Source organism: Osmia lignaria, chromosome 11 (genome assembly GCF_051020975.1).
Source record: "Osmia lignaria lignaria isolate PbOS001 chromosome 11, iyOsmLign1, whole genome shotgun sequence".
NCBI classification, from domain to species: Eukaryota; Metazoa; Arthropoda; class Insecta; order Hymenoptera; family Megachilidae; genus Osmia; species Osmia lignaria.
The window spans coordinates 5,229,345-5,250,744 of NC_135042.1; the positions used below are offsets into that span (position 1 = coordinate 5,229,345).

At 39.5% G+C, this 21,400-nt stretch overlaps 2 protein-coding genes and 1 non-coding gene across 6 annotated transcripts in view; 2 read left to right on the plus strand and 1 right to left on the minus strand.

Moving 5' to 3' along the window:
- Positions 1-21,400, plus strand: part of LOC117603741 (ras-related and estrogen-regulated growth inhibitor) — a 157,035-nt gene that overhangs the window by 83,370 nt on the left and 52,265 nt on the right. The window lies entirely within an intron of this gene.
- Positions 19,060-21,044, plus strand: ics (ras suppressor protein 1). Its single transcript, XM_034323184.2, has 8 exons — positions 19,060-19,294; positions 19,647-19,697; positions 19,770-19,890; positions 19,971-20,089; positions 20,155-20,237; positions 20,307-20,421; positions 20,481-20,613; positions 20,689-21,044. The coding sequence occupies exons 1-8, from the start codon at positions 19,150-19,152 to the stop codon at positions 20,771-20,773; spliced, it is 852 nt and encodes a 283-aa protein (XP_034179075.1). The 5' UTR covers positions 19,060-19,149; the 3' UTR covers positions 20,774-21,044.
- TRNAS-GCU (transfer RNA serine (anticodon GCU)) lies at positions 21,314-21,395 on the minus strand. Its single transcript has one exon. It is a non-coding gene; the product is annotated as a tRNA-Ser (tRNA).

Genomic DNA, 21,400 nt, shown 5'->3' on the forward strand with positions numbered 1-21,400 from the left:
ACATATGCGGCACCGTTTCGCAAATAATTTTACGGTGTTCTCCCTTGTTGTCTGTGGCTCGACGTTGACCCAGAAAAACGTCCTCTTGGCGTTGGCTTTTTCCGGATTTATGCCGCTCCAGATTCGCGACGCTTGTATCATTTTTCAATTGGTCACTTTTACGCTTTTACATTATTTTGATTTGATTCACTGTATCCTAGTATTCTCATCTAAAAATGATTAATTTACAATATTTCGAACGACTCGAAGATAATAAAAATGTAAGAACACTATGGTCTATAAAACGCATCGATATAAATGCAAATATGAATATAAAAGAAAAGATGGTAGATAAAACGGAGTTTGATGATTCCTCCACCCTTAACGAGATCATCAACGCGCTTCTGGGGATACGGCGGAAGAGACACGGATTACGAGCTTCGAAATGGACTGCTCGTCCGTCTGTCTGCGCGGTGGCGAGTGTTACAAAGCGAATGAAACAACGCGAAACAAGCTTGAACGCGGTTTATGGCGTCTGGAAGTCGAATGTCACGAAGCTGTTAAGGCGAAGCGGAATCACGCGTGAATCGTCTGGCCTCGACGTAATCTCGTCGAAGCGGTTCTTAGCCCCTTAAACGGTCCTTGCCAGTTAGCACGCGCCTTTTGTTGCCGATACAGACACGTTGGAAATAACTGAACAAGAAAGAGAATCGCTAGAATGCCTGAAAGTAGTCAAACTCTTTTTCATCGAGCGTGAATGATTCGTTTGAAATGAAGAAATTACAATCCGTCTTGAACCCGGAATAATATATTTTTAATTTAATTTACTTTCAATTTTATCCCGAGTATCCGCCTTCGACTGTCGATACCGATCGATGCACTCGCGGTTCGATCACGTCTAAAAGGAAAAATATTAATTACCAGAATTAACGAAGCGAACGAGACACCTGCGTATGAAAGTAAAGGGAGACGAGCGTCGTGTCGTCAAAGTGGTCTCTTCTCATATTGCCTCGGCAGCAAGATCATCTCGCGAGTACGCTCCGCGGTTCATTAGCACGCTTGAAATTGATACGAGCCGCCGGTGCAACGACCATCCGCGATGGCCAATCACTTTTGCGGCTGAACGTTCGAAGCGATTGACATTTTTCACGATTAATCGCGTCTCTCACTGACGTCCTTTATCGATTGAATAAATCTCACGGGATAGATCGACAGCTAAGTTCTTTTCCGTCGAGACGTACACACCACCGTCTGTACGTATTAGAAGACTTATTAAATTACAAATAAATTTCAAATCATCCCGAGGAATTTATTAGAAATAATAAAGAGATAAATAAACAGCCACGATCTCGATGACGATCCAATGATCGAAATGCAATGGACCGAAGGTGTCGCGATACAGGATCTGTTCTGAAAGCAGTTTACCCGTTCGAGTCAATGCACTAAGCGACGAGGAGGATACGTAACCAGGTCCTGAAGCGGTTACACGGCGTAGAGGCTCCTCGATCTTGAAAGCCATTAATCAAGATCGAGCGACGACCTCTCCCCGAGCTACTCTTGATCCTCGTATATATCAGCGTTGACCTTGGATCTATGGCGAATACCGCGACACACCGTAACAGCACGGGGCTCGTGCAACTGCAGGCGTTTCCAGGCTCTTTACCTGGACCGCGGTTGCACCTGTGCCGATGACAAACGAGGATATCAAACCCGTGAAAATCTAATAAATATCGGTAGCCGTCCGCGTCGCTCATCCCGCGTGATTTATCGATTTTTGAACAGCTTTTCAAACGGACACTTGAAAGATTTAATGGGAATATTAATCCACTTGAATTTACTTACTTTTTTTAAATAATAGCAATTTTGAACACCGAGAATCCGATCGATATTTCTACCTTGATTATGGGTAAAAATAATTTCTTATCGAATAATCCCATGAACACGGTTGAATCAATAAATCTGAATGATCGGGAAAAGTACTCCTGCAACGGACATGATTCGAGCATTAACCATTGAAGTTGAATATCCGTTGTTGGAAGGAATCTCCTCTGTATACCGGTCAAGCTTACCCAGTCGAACAAACGTTCGCGAGGCAAGGATCGGTTAAAGCGTGCAATTCAACGGATACTTAGACAAGAAGTAGCATTTAATGGACACTTTCTCGCGAAGAGGAGTAGCCCCTGCATAGGTCGTCACTCGATCCTGATTAATGGCATTCGGGAACTCGCGGCCCTGTAAACAGTATTAATCAGGATCGAGTTTACGGTACGCGGTCGTGGCACGGATCGCATTAATCAGGATCCAAGTTGGCACGAAATATTCATTTAACTGCGTGTCCAAGCATCCTTGCCTGGCGAGTACGGTCTACTATTGATTTACGACTAGCCACTTCCGAATGTCCAACAGCTGGTATACTCTGATAAGAAGTCCATCCTATCTTTCCTTCGTTTCATTCAAGATCGTGATCCTTTTTATTTTTTCTATCAAAGATCGTGACTGGTCGAGTATTCGTTGTTTATTTCTTCTGTGAATCAGACTCGGTTTATCGTTCGATGAGATTTATATTTTCAGACAGTGTACGCTCGACATCTTCCCTTGGGAAAATGGCAATGTTGAGGAAACAGAAATGATGAAATATTAATATTAAAAATAATTTAGAAAAGAATAATATTACCTTTAGTTATTGAATATCGCAAAATTAATTTCTGATGGAAAATTTGAATATTACATTATCAAATGTAATTAGTGACTGCTTTATAATTCTCTATTAAAAGCATTTTAAACCGTGCATTTAATCGATATTATCATAATTAATATCGAAGCAAGTAATATTTTACATTCTACAGATAAGATTTTTTCCACCGTAACCGTATTAAAATGAATTTACGTTCGATCGTACGAAGAAAATATCGCCTCATTTTTCACTGTTACTCTCATAAATATGTATCGAACAGTTCGACATGCTAATAGAAGCTGGCGACTGAAACGTTTGCTCTAAGATCACCGAGAGAAGAGAGAGAGAGAGAAAAAAAAAACTCGCCCGGCTTCTCGTTGTGCTTGATAATGATCCTTTTATGATAATGAACACGATAGCAACGTAATGACTGTATTACGTTTGCTATTCGGCCCCGCTTGACCGACTGGAATTCTCTCCTTTGATTTATTATTCATTAGTTTCAACGTTGTATCTCTTACATCGATTCAAGCTCATCGAATTATCGTCAACTTCGTTTTTTATAATCGAACAAAATTTTCGCAATCCCGAGCAACCCTCGATGAATATTTAAACCGTTTATCTAATTTAAAGCAATTTTCTGCACTGACTCACCAACCCGTTAGAAACAATCGAACACTCAAAGGCAACTCAAATTTCTCGTGTTGCAATCACTTTAGAAAAATCACTTTCGCTCGCCACGTAGCCAACAGCAAATGATACACAGGGGGGAACAGAGATATCAGTGAAAGCAGATCGTTTCATTTCGATCGGACGATCATTGTTCGTCGAGAGTCAACGCGTCCGATTCATTGTTTTCGTAACTTACCAATCTCGAAAAAAAAAAAAAAAAATCAAGATCCTCTCTCGAGAGACGCTCGATCGATCATGAATTGGGAAACCCAATTTAGTTCCTTGAAGAGGATTATCGAGAAAGACTTCCAGCTGCGCGATTCTTCAGCTTCCCGCTGCAAGTGACACAACTCGCTTTCTTGTTCGAGATAATCTTGCCGGATCTTGAATTGCTTTGAACAAAAATCAGATCCCTCGAAATTTTGCAATGGTCAGCTCTTTTTCTTTCGAACAGAAGCAAGGAACAGGCTGTTGGAAAGTTTTCAAGCAACACCCTGACGATGAAATATGAAGTTGAATGATATTTCAAAATTGGGCGCCGGAGTTTTTGGTGCGTGTCAAAAGTTGGTTGCTTTGACTGAATTCGCTTGATCTTTTTTATGCCAAATTTTTCAGTGAAAGAGGATTTATAATAAGCACGCTATAATTCAGAATGCGAATTGTTTAATTTGATTTGATTAGAAAGGAAAAAATGAATGAAAAATTTTAGAAATTTTTCAAATTTTTATAATAAAGATTATCATACCATTTGACGAGTAACACACGGTTTCTTGACTAAAGGTTGGAAGCGTGCCCCGAATCTTTAGGCTCGCGTAATCTGAAGAAAACGATCAGTATCGGTCAACGAAGCGAATCGTCGTGACGTTCACTATCCCGCCGCGATTTTACAGCTGTCCACCGCGAACAACGACGATGTCCCGTGGTGATGCTCGTTTTGCTCGTTGTTGGTCACCGTGGCGAATCGATTTCACGAAGTAACGTGTGCCCGCGAATCGAACAATGTTGTTGCTGGCACGCAACAACCGGGTTTTGCCTCGGTTTTGCGGCAACGTACGAGAAAATTCGGTCAAACTGACACACGATCATCGATACCGCTTCTTCGATGCTCTACCGAAGGTTATTTTTAGCCATTTCCACTGTCTTACTTACATACTTTGAGGCGAAGGTCGGGTTAACGTGATTTTGACCGTGAACCATTCTGGGGTGAGCCAGTTCAGAATTCAAAAATTTGTTAAACAATCAAATTTACTTACAAAACGTCCCTGGTGAAAATCAGAATAGTAATAGAATTATAGCTTGCTGTATTGGGGAAAAATGTAGAACATTTCAGAAATGAATAAATGACGATTTTCTAAGATTTAGTAGGAAAATAAAATTTTAATTATAGTATCTGGAAAATAGTTAGAAAATACTGCAGACAAGGAATAAGCATTTGGCGTAGGATTCTAAATAGAGAAGTCAAATTATTATCTAGTCACGAAGTAAATAGAGAAAGTGATAATATATTTTTTTTTCCATCCGATTTCCCAGCCCGGTTGATTAAGATTTCACTGGTAATCGTATCTCACATTCGTCACTGACACGAGATTAAGTTAGCAGATGCCGCTCGAACGAGTTCAAATAATCGAGGAATCGTTCAAAGAGCATAGAAGTGCATATATCTCGTGGCGAGTGGTGAGTTACGAACTGGTACAAGTAACACAAGCAACAGACTTCCAGAGAAACAAGGCGAGTGGTAACGAGCTTGGTCTCGCTTAGAAAAATCATTCCGCTCGAAGCGTATGGTAATAACAACGAGGAATAGACTGCGGAATAGAGATATCAGTGAAAGCAGATCGGTCTTGAACCAATGATCATTGTTCTCCTATCGATTGAGAAATCATATACTTGTGGCAGAGATTGTTTAATAATCTCTGGTTAATTCATTACCTGGCAAGAAACTCGGACCTTAGAAATTTTCTCATTTCACGTAGCATTTCATTATATAAATTGGCATATTTTATAAGGCCACGGTTTTCTAAAAAAAGGGTACCACGAAAGGGTTAATGAGTACGTCAGCGAAAAGAGGCCCATTGCTAAAAATCACTGTTCAGAGCGACGGGAAGCTAATCGTATCGCACCCTCGTCGTAACGCGAAATGAAAAGTGCCAAGTTGCGAGCCGCCGTTTACCTACCGGTAACGTGTATCCTGGCGATGACCTCTGAACAGGACCCTCGGCTAAAACGAGCCACGTCGTTTTACGGCCTTCGCCGCGAAATTAAACTGCCACCCCTGAAAGTTTGCCGCGGTCGTGCGTTTCCTTCAGAAACGACGTACGAATCTTCAAAGGGCTCTCGTCTGAACGCGACGAAATTCACACCTTTTCAAGTCTGACTCGACTGTAGACCCAACGATGAAATATAATTTTTACTTTTCTTTATCCCGTCTGGCAAATACATTGTCGAGAATACTTGTGTTGCAGACGAGGATGAGGTTGGACTTTCAGGATCCCTTGTGTATTGTGTGGTAGGATGATTCAGGGGTAATTCAAAGTATACCTAATACAAGTATTTCTAATTTCTAATGACGTGCCTGATGAATTTCTATAGAAAGGATATAGCTGGATAAAATGGTCAAAAGTTTGATTGAATTATGCCAAGTTTCAACCCTGTAAGGGTAGTCACAAGGTAAACTAGAAATAGCGGTGTTTGCCATATTTTTCCTATTTAATGACAATTAAAAAATTTGAAAAAATTCTAAAATACTCTAGACATGTTTATTTATTAAAATAAAATCGGCTCAAGGACAATTCTGCCCTTGAATTCATATTTGAGTAACATGGCCCCAGGGAAATAAAAAAGAAAAGGGTTAATATAACCCTTTGAAACAAAAGGCTTCCATGGTATCCATTCATTATTTTAACCCAGCTGAAGGAACTCGTTGACTTTGTCCAGAAGGATCATTGGTGGTCACGAGATGATCCAACGAGATGATCCAAGTTCGCTCGAGTTTCTGCAATTAACGGACCGTGTCTAATGGCGTGCCGGTACCGACTGACTAATGACACGATTTTCACCCACGCATGAAGCGGCCGATCTCGATATCCCCCGAGTGTAATTATGTCCGCGAGCGGGCGCACTCGCGACATTAGCGTACAATGTTCCATTGTTAGAGCTGCCCCGGTGTTCTGTCGGATTTCTAAGCGGCTGCTCACCGTAACGCCTTCCCTAAGCATCCGACTTCTTTTTACTCCGGTCGCTCCTTTTGCGTTTCCAATCGAAAAGGTTTATGGAGCGGATAACTAATGTCGCGTTAACGTTGCCAGAGCAATGGCCCCGGGGATACTCTCGCTTCAATTACACGGCAGAAATTCGAGTTTATTTACCGTTACGTCTTCATCAGAGATATAATATATGCGGTTTTAGTCTCGTGGAAATTATTCAGTTCGATGTCGCTTTGTAACGATTTCACTTGATCTCTCATTTGCATCGGAAGAATATTTCAAAAAATGGAATTGATTTTTTAAAAAATTTTCTTAATTTTCCAAAATTAATTAGCGATAGTTTGAGCCATGATCAATGCAGAATATCTTCCCTGCAATTTCTTATTGGTTACAAATTATTTATTTATTTATCAACACGCTTAATTTCTCAACACTGTTTACAAACGTTCTAATCCACGAGAAAATGATTCACCAGACGGATAGAATGATTTTCGTCAAGTTTACGAGAAACCTCTTTAGCCAACATCTCGTGTGTCCGGCCAACGCAACGCGAGAAATTAAGTTGAAGACAGAAATTGAGGATCCGTGCAGTCAGGCTTGCTAAATTCTTGGCAGTGTACTACGGCAGAGACGTATGCTCGCGATGATTCATGAAAATGGGTTAAAAGTTAATGCCTCGCATCGCTTGGGACAAGGCTCGACGGAATTCGTGTGATATAACACTCGACAATCGAATCGTGGTCCAGTTTAAATTTAATCCTATCGCTGTTACGATTCTATCTTCTCGCCGTCGCGATTCCTTTCGTACTATCATCAATTATGATAATTATACGTTAAATGACAAATTAACTTGTTAGCCTTTGGATGTTGGATTTCCAAAATTAAAATTAAAATTAAATTTTAGTCAAAATTTAATTATTATTTTATTCTGTGCGTCAAATTTTTTTTTATTTAAAAATTTATATATACGTTTAATATTAGACGAAGTACCGTGGATATGTCTGGGTCACGATTGACCCAGCTCAGACGGTTTAATGGTTAACTACCTACATTTATGGTGAACCTAGAGATTTCAAAGGAGTGCAATAACTTTTGTGTTTAATACATGTTACGAAATATTACTCGCTGCGGTTACCTGTGTACATTCAACACTCTGTTAATTTATAGACACAGTCAAAAGGCGATACGATCAACTCGTTGTATTAATATAACCAGTGCTCTCTGTCCGGCCACCTACGCCCTATCTCGGTTCTGAGATTAGATCTTGCAGGAAAAAGTTGAGCTTGAAAAATATATATTCCCACAAGATATATCGTGTCATCGTCGCTCACGTGTTACAGTCATCGAACACGAGACGGAAAATGTTGCTGTGTTAACAAGTTAGCGATCTAAAGTTTGTTAACCCTTGGAAAACAATACGATAGCTATAATTTAAATTTATTTTAAAACTCCGTTTTATATTATAAATTTTACACTTCGCTGTTTAGAAATCGTTGTTTTGTTTAAAGTTCTTGATACATTTCTCTGTGTGGACATAGCAGGAAAAAGTTTGAAATTTCTATCTATTTTATTATTCTTTTCTAAGAAAAGAAATACCAAAGAGAAGCTTGAAATTTGTTATCTGAGATCATACACTGCGATATTTTCATCGAGGGAGAAAGGAATGTCACGACGAATCTCTTTGAAAGAAAAATTTTTCTCAGACTTTTCTACCTTGTCAATAAGAATGGTCTTCGAATCCTTTGAAGAATTTTCTATGTTATTTATATCTGTCTTTTACAGACAAAACAAGAATGCAATTAATCTTCATCAAATAAAAAAAAGGTGTAGTACACCAAGGATCTTTTAAATTAAAAAAGCAGTAGTAAATAAGAAATAATTTATTGGCAATTTTCTACATTTCTATATGTACAATAATAATTGTTTAACCGAAGTGTATAATTAACCTTTTCGCTACTGAGAACGCCCACAATCGCCCACCATGATATATTTTCTGAGTACCAAGAACGATTACGATCTTTCGCCATAAAATGATTTTCATGTACCAGGAACTGTAATCGCAACTGCAGTTAATTAAAAATTCAAGTTAAAACTGCACGTTTCACATCGATACAAAATTTACGAATGACATTTTTCCATTTCAACGGCGTCATTGGTGTCGTGTCGGAATTAATTTCTCACGTCGATCGGTTCGATGATCTTCCGGAACAGGTGACAATCGGCTCGTTTTCGCAGGTGCAACGAACGCGGTGCAATTGCAAAGAAAGGGGAAACGGTGAAAGTGTTGCGATGCTTCGGTTACAATGAAAGATTAGCCACTGCGGATGATTAATTATCCAGTTTCGGGTTACCCGAAGGACCGGGGGATCGATGGACGGATATCCGGATATCACGTTGACAGGATATCTCGTCGATGAAATTCGATTCGTGGACGATTATTGCTACTTTCTTTGATCGGAAAAATTTCTAAAAAATTAGAGAAACGTTATCGGGAAAATTTTGAAAAACAAGTAATAAAAAATTGTTGATTCTGGGTACATAAAATTTGTAATTGGAAGCAATGTGCAACGGAAGCCGATCGGTGGCGCCTTGGGGCGCCTTTTCACGCGCGCGAATACACGCACTCGCGGCAAAGCGAAGCAGGTAGGCACGCGTGCAACACGAGCAACGAAAGATAACGGGGCGTAACCGAAGCGGCTTTGCCTTGCGGTGAAAGTTAGCGCCATGACGTTAATTGAGGAGCGCCTTAGCGTTTGCGGAATTAGGAGCGCGGGACCCGTGTCGTAAAGGCGCCCGGCGTTTCGCCATGGGAAAAGCGATCGTAAAAACCAGCCGACCATCGTTGCAACCGTAAGATTGCTTCGACTAGAAAGACGATCGGTTGCGACGAAGGATTTTCTCAATGAATTTCGCCAGGTAAAAAATCAAGGAGACCAAAAAACAAATTGAATATTCGAAGAAATAAATATTTGACATTGCCAATTTAATCCGGCAACAGCAAATCGTTCCGTCGTTAAAAGGCCACTGAGACCCTGATAAAATAAAAATCGGAAGTAGCGGCAAAAGGACGAGATATCGTTTTAGATGTCCGACGAGCGTGCATCTTAATCCATCATCGACTCGCTTCGCAAAAACGCACATTAGCACCTATCTTTCTGTCGAGTAGAAAAAAGCTTATCTTCTAACACAGCGCCGAAATTCTGCGATTACCGCGACAGCTGATGGAGACTGTCCTCCGAGTATGCAAATTCGATCACGAAACCATTCGTCAGTCCGTTCCGTTTTGCGACAATGGTTTTAACATAGGTGAAGGCAAACAGCTTCTATGTTTTCTTTATTCGAAGAGTCCTCCGTTCAGATTCTTCGAAACACTCAGGATACTTAGAATTACCCATTTAACCCGTTTCCGGTTGTACTACAATTTTCAGTCTACCCTATGTAATTACAATTTTTCCCCTCGTTGATTATCAATTCTGTAAGACACAAGGTTGTAAATTAAATTATCAAGAGAGAAAAAAAACGGGTAGACGAGTGAAAAAATGATCCAGGTAGAATTAGACATCATTAAACAAGCGGTAATTATTCTACCCGCGTAATAACGTCTCGGTTAAATCACCAGGTAGGAGTGCATTTAAATAACAATTTTTTCCTAGCAGAGACAGTTTCGAAATATTGCGACAAACTCGTAACCGAGGTCTCGAGAGATCACTTTGTAACGGCGCGTACGCGTAATTGCGAACACGGTGTGTTTCATTAATATTCGTCATCAAAGGCAGCCGCGATCAATAATGAATCCGTTGTTTTGCAATCGATCCGACCGCGCCCACTTTTTCGCGTTTTCACTGGATGGATATTTAAGTAGTTCGAATCGATGCATTCCGCGGCGTTACAATAGGATACTTAATTCACCCTATTTATCATTATTTTTTATTTCAATTTCGATCAATCGATTCGAGCAAATACGTGTGCTTAGACAACGGGATAGAAAGGGAAAACCTTCGCGTCGATTTTCCAGTTGCGACACACTCGTCGTCTAACCTGCAACGTCGTCCTTTCGTTGCTCGCTATTTTAATTAACAATTACGGCAACCCGTAATTATCCGTTCGCAGCGTGTCGCGGGGCGGAGGGGAGGGAAAAGGAATTAAACGGTTGGGTGCACGCGACGAAAGGAATCGTTTTGCTATCGATTAGTAAGAGGATCGGAAAGAACTCCACGGATGATGCGTCGGATTCGACAAAAACTTTCCAACGAATCGAACGGTGTGGATCATCGATCACTTCCGATCGATTAAACATTCCGTTCGTTTCTTCTAACCGGAGGAGGGCTCTCGGATCGATCGGATCGTTCCGGAGATATCTCAATACGTGTCCGATACGAAATGTCGTGTTAACGCATCGGTGGATCGTGAAGAAACGTCACCGAACGAAAACGACCCGACCGGTTATCGAGAACACGGTACCTCTTGTGTTCAGATCTGTCGCGGATCGAAAATAAAGCGCCGATTCCGCGTCGAGGTACGAGGAGAGGAAAACGGGACACGATGTTACAGCTGAAAATCCTTCCTTCGTGGCGTGATCAGTGAAAGTTTTAATTGATCGAGGAGAAGTGTGAAATTGATTGGAAAATGGATTTGGCGAACAGTTCGATGTATGTTTTTAATTTTGAAAAATAGAATGATTTCTGTAGAGTTCCATGCGCTGTACAATTAACCAAACAGCTAGGGAATGAAATTGGTAACATAAATATAATCCAAAGAAAGCAATTCCCACGAGCCTTATCTTCGCCGCGAAACACGTTCAATTTCTTAATTACAGAGAATCCCAGCTAATCCTCGACACGAATTTTCCCTCCAATTACCCCGTTTCAATCGTGTCCATCGATTCTTTTTTACTCGACGAAAAAGAAGGGTAACAAGATACTCCTCGAAGGTAGAGTTAAGCGGTTGGATTAAGATTCCCGCCAGCAAACCAGTGAAAGTAATTACACGGAGTACAATGCTGACGCAATTAACGAAACCACGGGACGATGTAGCGATCCGTTGATCGATTAATCGTCGATCGAACTTTGGTTTCTCTTTCTAAGAGAGAAGAGTTTATTATCTTTGCTGACGAGGATTCTATCTTATTTTCATTTTATTTTATTTATTCTTTTAAGATGATCAACTTTCTCTATTAATTCGCTTCGAATGCACGGTAGGTAATCCTACTAACCTAACCTTAGGTTATCAAGAATTTTCTAAAAATTTTTCTAAAAAGAAGAAGAGGAGGGTGAACGGCGCGTCGTTTTATTTCACCCTGGCGGCTCTCCAAGAATGTTCGCGTGAACGCGAAAACGCCGAAAATCGCGTTCGCGTGTTCCATTATCGTTCCATTAGCGAAATTTGCGAGCGAGTTCGCGCCGTAACGCGGGGCATTCCTAACGCTCGTACGAACAGGCCGCTGTAGAGATTCAAAGGGATCCTCCGGTGTGTACCGTGTAAACCGAACGAGCGACGACTTCGGCGGACGCGAAACGGGTGACACGTGACCCAGAGAACGTATTGCAGCTCGTAAAAATGTAAAAGTGCGTTTTACACGACATCCGAACGCGGCGACGAGAGAAAAAAAGATGAGCGCGAGGGAAAGATTAACGCGGAGACGAAATGGAAGGATGTACCGGTGTAAATTCGTCGGAAGATGAATTTATTTTTAATAAATTTAATACATCATTTTTTTGTAATGTATATAATGAAACGAAATTCCTCGGTTCTATGAAGAAAGAAAAATGTTAGAAATCCGAGGAAGATAGATGGTGTTGGCGGATAGATGGAAAGAGAGAGGCGAGATAACTGGCGCCAGCGCTAATAATTTCATAGTAGGCAGCTATTGCGAAGGCATGCGCCCCGCTCTCCTAATCGTTTCTATCATTTAATCGCTGCTCGAACGTGCGATCGACAGGCGCGGGTAAACGCTTGCGAACACCAGGAAATGTATCGCAAGAACCGGTGCCGTGTATGATCTATCCCCGAGACTGGAGTGGAAAAAAAAAACGAGTCCAATGTCGTCATTGGAAAATTTTGCAATTTTCATCATTATTTTGACACCTTTTTCATAGCAATCAATCTATAATACATGAATGGTGAACAGCTAATTATGAACGTCCTGTACATTCAAATTAATCTAGAAAAAATGAATTTATTTTCTCGTAATGAAAACTTATGCACGTGAGTTAAATTACGTGAATCGTTACGAGGATGAAAATGAAGAAGCGATGCACACCATTCGTCCCGCGAGGAATCGTCAGCTGTAATTACCATATTTTTTGCGGGCTGTCCACGGGAGCCGGTTCGTCGCGAAAAAGAATCACGGTAATTAAATTACCAAACAAAACATCCGCATCCTTTCTCTCTGTCCGTCTCGGTGGAGCAGAAATCGAGCGCATACAGGTTGGACGCGTCACGCGAGCAGAGGGGTCCCAATAAAATCACGCCTCGATTCCGCTTGCTCCACATAAAACCGATGCTCCGGTCGTTTGGTGAAAAAAGAATTTTCAAAAAAGTAGAAGTCGCTTCGTTGCTCGACGAAGATCTCAGAAACTAGGATGATGCCGAAGCGGAATCGTGATCGCCTGTAATTGGAATGCCATCCGGGCGGCGCTCGATTGATGAACGACGAAGAGGTTTGCGGATAGTTATCGTGCATCCTCCTCGCGAGCCTCGGTGAACCTGCACGCAGGATCGCGTATGAACGCCTCGGAAGATGGCAAACTCTCGTTGATATACAGGATTATTCAAAAATGGTGGGTTTCGAAGGGTAGTTACTTTGAGAATCAAAGATTTAGCATAATCTGAGGGAAACCTGGGGAGAAAAGCCAGGGGAAAACAATTTTTCTGAGATTTACAAATTAATATTCTTTCATTTCTAATATATCACGACTGAAATCTAGAATTTTGGGGAAACCAGGGTGGAACCCTAGGAAAAGCCTAAGGTTAACAATTTTTTCTTTTCTAAATATTCTCTTTACGATATATCGTGGTTGAAATCTAGTTTTCCTTATCCCCGGGTCGAGGCGCGTGCAAATCCACTACGTTCATTCCCGGACAACGTGACGCAATTATGCAACGAACATAGCTCTTCTTCTCCCTTTCTCTCTGATGTTCGATAGCATCGCTGACCTTGAGGCCCTTGGAGCACCAGCCCTGGTCTATACGTGGCCTTGTGCAGCCTCTGCAACCACTTCGGTGCATCACGACTCGACCCTGGCCCAAGACTCGGCTCTAAGCGCCTGCTATACAGCCGGTTATTGAAATAAATCGGTATAAAGCCCTGCTTTTATTCCGATTTTCTCGTATAAAAGGATCTTAACCGGTCGAACTACGTAACTCGAGGATTAAGGGAAAGAGGATCCCAATCGACAGATTTAAAAAATTCATTCCCTTTTTCTTTTCATAAATTTATACTTCGGTGTCTTAAAAAATCTAGGATGTCTTCAGTATTTCTATAGAAATTTTTATAAAGACAAAATGAGAAATTTTGATATAGAAATCGTATAGAAATTCATCGTTGAAAATTTCAATTTTCCAAATTAATTTCATAGAAAAATATATCTAATTCATTCAGTATCTTTCGGATGAATTCGAACACGTCGAACGGAACCCACCCTTTAAAATAGAGAGAAAACTCTAACGTCGAGGAATTTCGTTATTTATGTCGAAGAATTTAGTGTGTTGCACCATGTTGCTACGTTGTTCAAACATCGAATGTAAACAAGCTAATTTAATCGATTCCCCGCGTCAAGGCGAGCTGTTAAGAAGGAGACATTATTGTCAAGCACCAGTCCACGGGGCTGGCTTCCGAAGACTTTTGGTCTTATTATTAGCCACGCTACTGACTGCTGGGCAGGGTTTGTTCAGGAGATTTCTTCCTGCTTTTTATAGGAATAAAATTGGACGAAGTTGGTGAATAATCGTGGATTCCAATTAGGAATTTCTCGGATAAAATTGGGAGGGATCGTTTAGTTCTCTGCGAATACAAAACATCTTCTATCTATATTTAGAATACTATAAAGAATATTATTTTATTTTTTTAAATCTCTAATTGAATACTGGTAGCACAGTTGTTAATTAAAAAATTTCCTTCAGAAATTTCAATACGTCCCAAAAATCTGATTTCTTCTGTTGAATACTAATAAATGTTTTATTTGTAACGAGACGCCTGATCGGAAGGAACGTATATGCAGAAATATCAGGCTTATTGCCAACAGCTAGGCGCGTTTCCAATCGCAAAACGCAAATCACCGACGCATTCGATTGTATGTTAAAGTGTTAATGTATAGCATTACGCGCAAATTGCAGGTGGCTCGACACGAATCATGAATCTAGAACTGTTAATTTACATTCTGAATGAAATATCGATGTTGTCGCAGTTATTGGTTAACTGGATTACCTAACGCAATTTCCGTTTTTTCTCACAAATTGATCATTTTATCTGTTACGCGTGTAACGCGACTTCCATTCAACATTTTATTCTCTTTTTTATTCATCTAAAACCAGCGATAAAATCTCACGGTGTGAACTTGGTGAAAGCACGGAAATGACACCTTTTGATTTTCGAATAGCATTATTGAAATTCTAATATCAATCACCAATGGAATAGAGGATCATCTAAAATTAGCATCAAAGATCGTCGCGTAACGTTCCATAGTTACCACAATTATCCCTATTAGTCTCCTCGTGTAACGGGTTCAAAGGGTGAGGAGGCCTTCAATTACTCTGAAACCACCTACATTATACTCCATCGAGCGCCCGGTGCAACGTAATTGAATCTGAAAAATCGATCACCGATCCCGATACACGGCAAAGGTTAAACGGTAGCCGCATTCTCGTCGTACAACCGTCTGGTCTCGAAAGGAATCAAAAGGAAAATGAAAGAGAGAAAGAAGGATGGAAAAAAAGAAGGAAATACCGAGAGAGACTGGACAGGCTGTACCCGCAACACCTGCTGGCCGTGTCGTAACTTGTCTGACATCCTCATTGCCGAAAACAGAAGCTGCTTGTGTCCGGATCGCTCGGTATACCGGTATCTCATAACGGCCTGCGAGAAAATACTGTTTTAAATTGCACACCGGCATTATATCGACGGCTTATTAACACTGAGACAGGTTCGCGTCATATGGAACACCATGGATTTCTTCGAAAGTCTCGAAAAGACCATAGATTTGCAAGAGAGACTTCTTTTTACGAACGGGTATTAAATTATTTCCTCTTCGTGTTCAACATTTGAGACACCCTGTACGTGGAATCATTGCCTCTACAAATTCACCGGCTATAATTATTTATTCAACAGGCACCAAGCTACACCCATCACACCAAAGTACCATTATTCCTCCACGTATCACGTGTCTTCAAAGCGAACACGCAAAGTCCCTAGAAAAATACATTTTGCAGAGGAATATCATAAATCTCGACTATATGAACACCTTCTCATTGAGAAATAATTTATTAATAGCTTTATTGGATCTTCGAGTTGTACACGTACTCGGGTATCGATTTTGGGATCTATACCTATACCCTTGATCGGGATCTATATAACTATAAACCTTGGATGAATTTTTTTTTAATCATCCACCATACGCAAAAGAGGAGTCGCAGGGTAGATAGCTAGGATCTCTCTGCGGTTTGCTACATCTATTTATAGCGTACGCTATACTAATGCACATGCACCTATGCACCACGAGCATAACGGGCTTTTACATGCTGCACTGGATGTTCCACGTGGACTCTTCTCTTCTACCATCTTTTTCATCCTTTTGGATTCTTCCTCTGTTTCTTGTACCCTCCATCGATGTCCACAGAGATCTGCTCGTACACGCGTGCGAACGCACGTGCGCCTCCAAGAGGAACGCACCTCGCTGAGATTTATGCGCGGTCGCAGGTTCCCCCGTGTAAAACCTTGCGCGTTTCCGGTTACGATTCTCTATATGACACTATCCACCATGATCTCTATTTCCTTTTAGAGCAAGAAAGACATTTTTTATTTTAAGACCATTAATTTTAATTTTCTTTTCTAAAATATCTTTTACATTTTGCAAAATATTTGATTTTAATGGACAATAGAGGTTGTTTTATTTAGTTACGCCAATGGAAAATAAAATTATCGAACATTGATCGCTTATGAACCAAAGAACATATATGGTATGAGAAACGAATTAACCTTCATCGTTAATAATAAACGATCCACGGTGGAAGATATCTAAATACAAAGGTGTGTTAAAAATTCATTGCTGTAGCCGGACGAAAATTTACGTTCGATTCGCAAATGTCTCGTGGAAGAGGCAATATAACGCGGCCCGATACACCTCGGGCGTTATAACTTCGGCAGTCGTTACTTATAAATTATCATCGCGGCAGTTATAACTCATACACCGCGTACGACGCCTTATAACTTACAGCTCCGACCGTATATAAGTTATAAACACGATGCATGGTAATTTATATGTTACCGCTGCTGATGTTATATAGAACCATAGGCCGACCTAACAAACGGCATTATTTGATACGAGATTGTAATACGTGGCTGCTGGCTATCCCGATGTATTTCCTCGTTTTTTAACCTTGTAATTACTTTTCAAATACATTTATATTTCATTTGGTTAATTTTTTAATTTAAGCTTCTTAAATTAAATCCATCTTACATTTAGTATAATAAAAATTTTTTTAATTTCTAATTATATTGATATTATTGTATTTGAGGTTGGCAAATATTCGGTTACGATAATAAGTATCCTTTATGGTGTACGCCAAGGTCAGTAACCTTGCCAAGTACCCTCGGGTACTGTTTGGCGCCACTCTCTTCGTGCTTTTAGCATGAATACATACTGCTCTTCGTGTTTGTCCCAGACCACGAATAAGACGCTTTAGCAGACGAGGATAGCGCCTCTTCTGGGTTAGAATCCTCCAGGGGAGTGTCTTAGTCCTAGAGTATAGGATTTATACGAGGGGAGGATCGAAGGATACTCGTCGATAGTAATCGATGTATGATGTTCAGAAGAGAATGTCGATTATCTGAAGGTATCAAGGCAATTTGATTAATTTTCTTGCTGTTGTTGGGTTAGTTTTATCCCTGCTGATGCTTGAACGTGATTAATGCTTATATTGTTAGCCTTTCGATTCGTCACGAGGTTAAGTTCATCGTTTTTATGATTTTTAAATTTTATTTTTTATTTTTAATGATGGGTGATTTAAATAGGGAAGGATATTCTATATAGAAGATGATAAATTATAAAGAAAATCGAATTTGTAATTGAATTAAGATACTATGGAATGATTAATATAAAAATTGTCTTATGTTATCAATGTTTTAAAAATGATATGTTAAGGGAAATGAATCGGTGTCGATCAACAGCCGGAAGGTATTCGTCTTCGGTCCTTGATCTCGTTACCTTTTAAAAGCTACGAGGATAAAATCTTCCTCTTCTTGTGTTCTTATTTATCGTTAATATCACTGATCGCACATCGCTGGTCCACTGAAACCCATCTTGGAATGCGAGCCGCTCCGATTTCAACCGCAGTTCCAGCGGTGAAAAATTCTTAACATTACTAAAACCGGCCGATCAGAGGAGGTGAGGTTATCGAATCATTCCGCTCGATACCGGCCCGTAATTACGAGACGCAATTACATAAACCGCTTTTTTATCTTTGTTAATTAGCCACGCGCGCGCGCTTCGCGTTGGATCGTTATCACCGATATTATGCTCTGTTTCTACCTTGTTAATCGAACAACGTTTATTTATTTTATTCTACGTCACTGAATGGCCGTCGATTTATTAGTGAGTGTTGTGTTTTTTTACTAAGTATTGATGTTTGTGATAAGTGGAGATATTGACTTAGTAAGTATATATTTTTATTTTAACACAGGAATTTTGTTAATGAAATTAAAAAGTATTGAAACTTTGTATTTATTTTTAAACTAATAGGCTGATATTGCAATAGCCGATAAAAGGTAAGGAAGAAATCTTACTGATTTATATAAGTAAATATTTGTAAATATTTAAACAGCCTAGTTTATTAAGTGCAATTGTAAATCACAAGTACATACACCTAAGATTACACACAAAGTGTTAAAATTATATTTAAATAAATAATTCCCAAATTATTGTACTCCAATCGCCATCCAGCGATGAAACGCTGAACTGTGATTGAAGTATGTTCACTCTGAGTTAAGTTTTTGATTTCGACAATAGAGGGCGCAAAAGATCTATAGATCAACGCCAGACGGCGCTGTCATCGAAAATACGTCAGTTTTTAATTTTAAATAAATCAACGTCCAAGAATTTATGATATTTCTTTATTAATTTAAATTTTCTGAAGCCCACCATGGTCTCCACAATTCTGTGAAAGATCGATTATCTTTTCCCTCCGTCAATTTCAATGATTTCATTCAATGCGGTTCCTAAAATCATCATTCTTGAACATAGAGGGGATTTTCAGGGACGTCGGTATTTCAGATCGTGGGACAGAAAGACCCACGGGATGATCAGTCTATTCCATAGCTCGTTCGTGATCGTACGTTCAGTTTGCCAGAGGTTGGCGCATGTTTATTTAAAGCACACTGACGCGTTCTTATGTACAATTGCGCGCGCAATGAATCAGGCACCAGTGTCGTGTATTCCAGCCGGGAAGATGTCAAAAGCGAAGAAGGTGCTGGACGAAGCCCGCGAGATCCAGAATCCTGAGCTGGATCTCGCGGACAAGGGAATAACGACGTTCGAGGAGATGCCCGGGTTACGTGAGTCCTCCATATCCTCGTGGGCCTCGTTCCTTTCGCCAAATTAGGCAACTTGTCTTGACTGGTTTTTTGGAGCGGATGGAAATCCGACGACGCCATTTGTCGCTAACCCACGAGGTGGGCGTGTTCACGCATGCGTGCTAGATCGTTTTAAATGATAACAATAACATATAATATAAATAATAATAAAATTCCTCTTCCTTTACGAAATCATTATATTTTGATATAATTATTGATTTTCATGACAATACTTATGCTAATTTAATCATTTTGTTAATTTGGCACATTGGAACTTGGTCATTTTGAGATTTTAATATTTAATGCAAAATATTAAGATGCCTTTTTATTTTAGTGAATATGATCAATATCACCAGGCTAACTTTGAGTCATAATAAAATTCAAGGTAAGTTCAGGTAACAGTGTTAACTTAATTTCGGAATAATTGGGGTATATTATGAATATTTTCTTCCTCCAGCTGTACCTCCAGGCCTTGCAAACCTAGTCAATCTAGAAATATTGAATTTATTTAATAATCATATTACTGAGCTTCCCATCTCATTGTCACAGATGCCAAAGTTGCGTATTCTTAATGTGGGGTAGGTTCTGTGCTTGAAATACCATAAGATTTTAAATTATATACTATCTAAGATTTACTTAGAATGAAGATAATTTGTAGAATGAATAGATTGGATGTGCTTCCACGTGGGTTTGGTGCTTTTCCAGCACTGGAGGTGCTGGACTTAACGTACAATAATCTGAATGAAAAGAATCTACCAGGAAACTTCTTCATGATGGGTTAGTGTAAAATTGCTGGTATTAAATCAGATGATATTACTTACATGCAATATTTTCTTCTACAGAAACTCTGAGAGCTCTTTACCTGGCTGACAATGATTTTGAATATTTACCACCTGAAATTGGAAACTTGAAGAATCTACAAATTGTAATTACTAAGACACAGCTTTATAACTAATCAACTATTTACAGTGCTTGATTTTTATTTGTATTTTAGCTTGTGTTGAGAGAAAATGATTTGATCGAATTGCCGAAAGAAATTGGGGAATTAACGCGATTGAGAGAGTTGCACATTCAGGGGAACAGATTGACTGTTTTACCTCCTGAAATAGGTATATATCAAAGTTAATATTAACACGATTTTCTGTAATTAAAATAATTTTAATTACAGGAAATCTGGATTTAGTAAGTAATAAAGCGGTATTTAGAATGGAATTTAATCCATGGGTGACACCGATTGGCAATCAATTGCAAGTTGGAATTTCTCACGTTATGGATTATATTCGTTCCGAAACTTATAGATAGTAAGTATTAAATGTGCTCCAATTGTACCGGGTCAGAAACACCCTGTAGTGTCAATTATTTATCACATTTTCTAGTCTATACAATCGACACCAAAATGCCAAAGGACCGCCACCCCCGATCGAAAACGACAAGAGTAAGAAAATATCCCGTATGCGTTGAAATGGAGCAAAAAATAATTAACAGACAAATATTTTTTAAACTAACTTTTAACATGACTATTCTCGATTCACTCACTACCAGTAACTTCGTAGCTGCAATATACCTGGAATTCAAAATGGTGCCTTAGCTAATATATTACTAACACGAGGATATATTTTTATGATGCATTTGAATTTTTAATGTATAAATCATGTACTATGTAATATATTACAGTGTTGTTAAACTCGATAATTTTTATAGAATTAAACAGGATATTTATATTTATATAATAAACTTTATTCTAGCATAAAGGATCTTTTTTTTATTCGACAGAGTTACAATTTTTGTTCTCACTTTGTTGCTCTATCAAATTTTATTTATTCATACCTGAGTGTAATTGCATGCACCTGATTTAACAATGCCCACTAACAAAAATTTTTCAACATTAAATACTTTCTTTTTAGAGAGGCGTAGAGTTAGTAATTAATTGGATTTTAATTGTATTGCATGTAAACGTACAATAATGGTGTAAACGGATATAAAAGCAAAAATGTTTTTAATCGACGAGGATGGGATTCGAACCCACGCGTGCAGAGCACATTGGATTAGCAGTCCAACGCCTTAACCTCTCGGCCACCTCGTCGCTGT

Bases quoted from the DNA above. Each gene is read 5' to 3' on its own strand.
- ics (XM_034323184.2), top strand. From the start codon at position 19,150: ATGAATCAGGCACCAGTGTCGTGTATTCCAGCCGGGAAGATGTCAAAA. The intron at 19,891-19,970 runs GTAGGTTCTGTG...GATAATTTGTAG, and splicing joins TTGCGTATTCTTAATGTGGG to AATGAATAGATTGGATGTGC. The intron at 20,090-20,154 runs GTTAGTGTAAAA...TTTCTTCTACAG, and splicing joins AGGAAACTTCTTCATGATGG to AAACTCTGAGAGCTCTTTAC.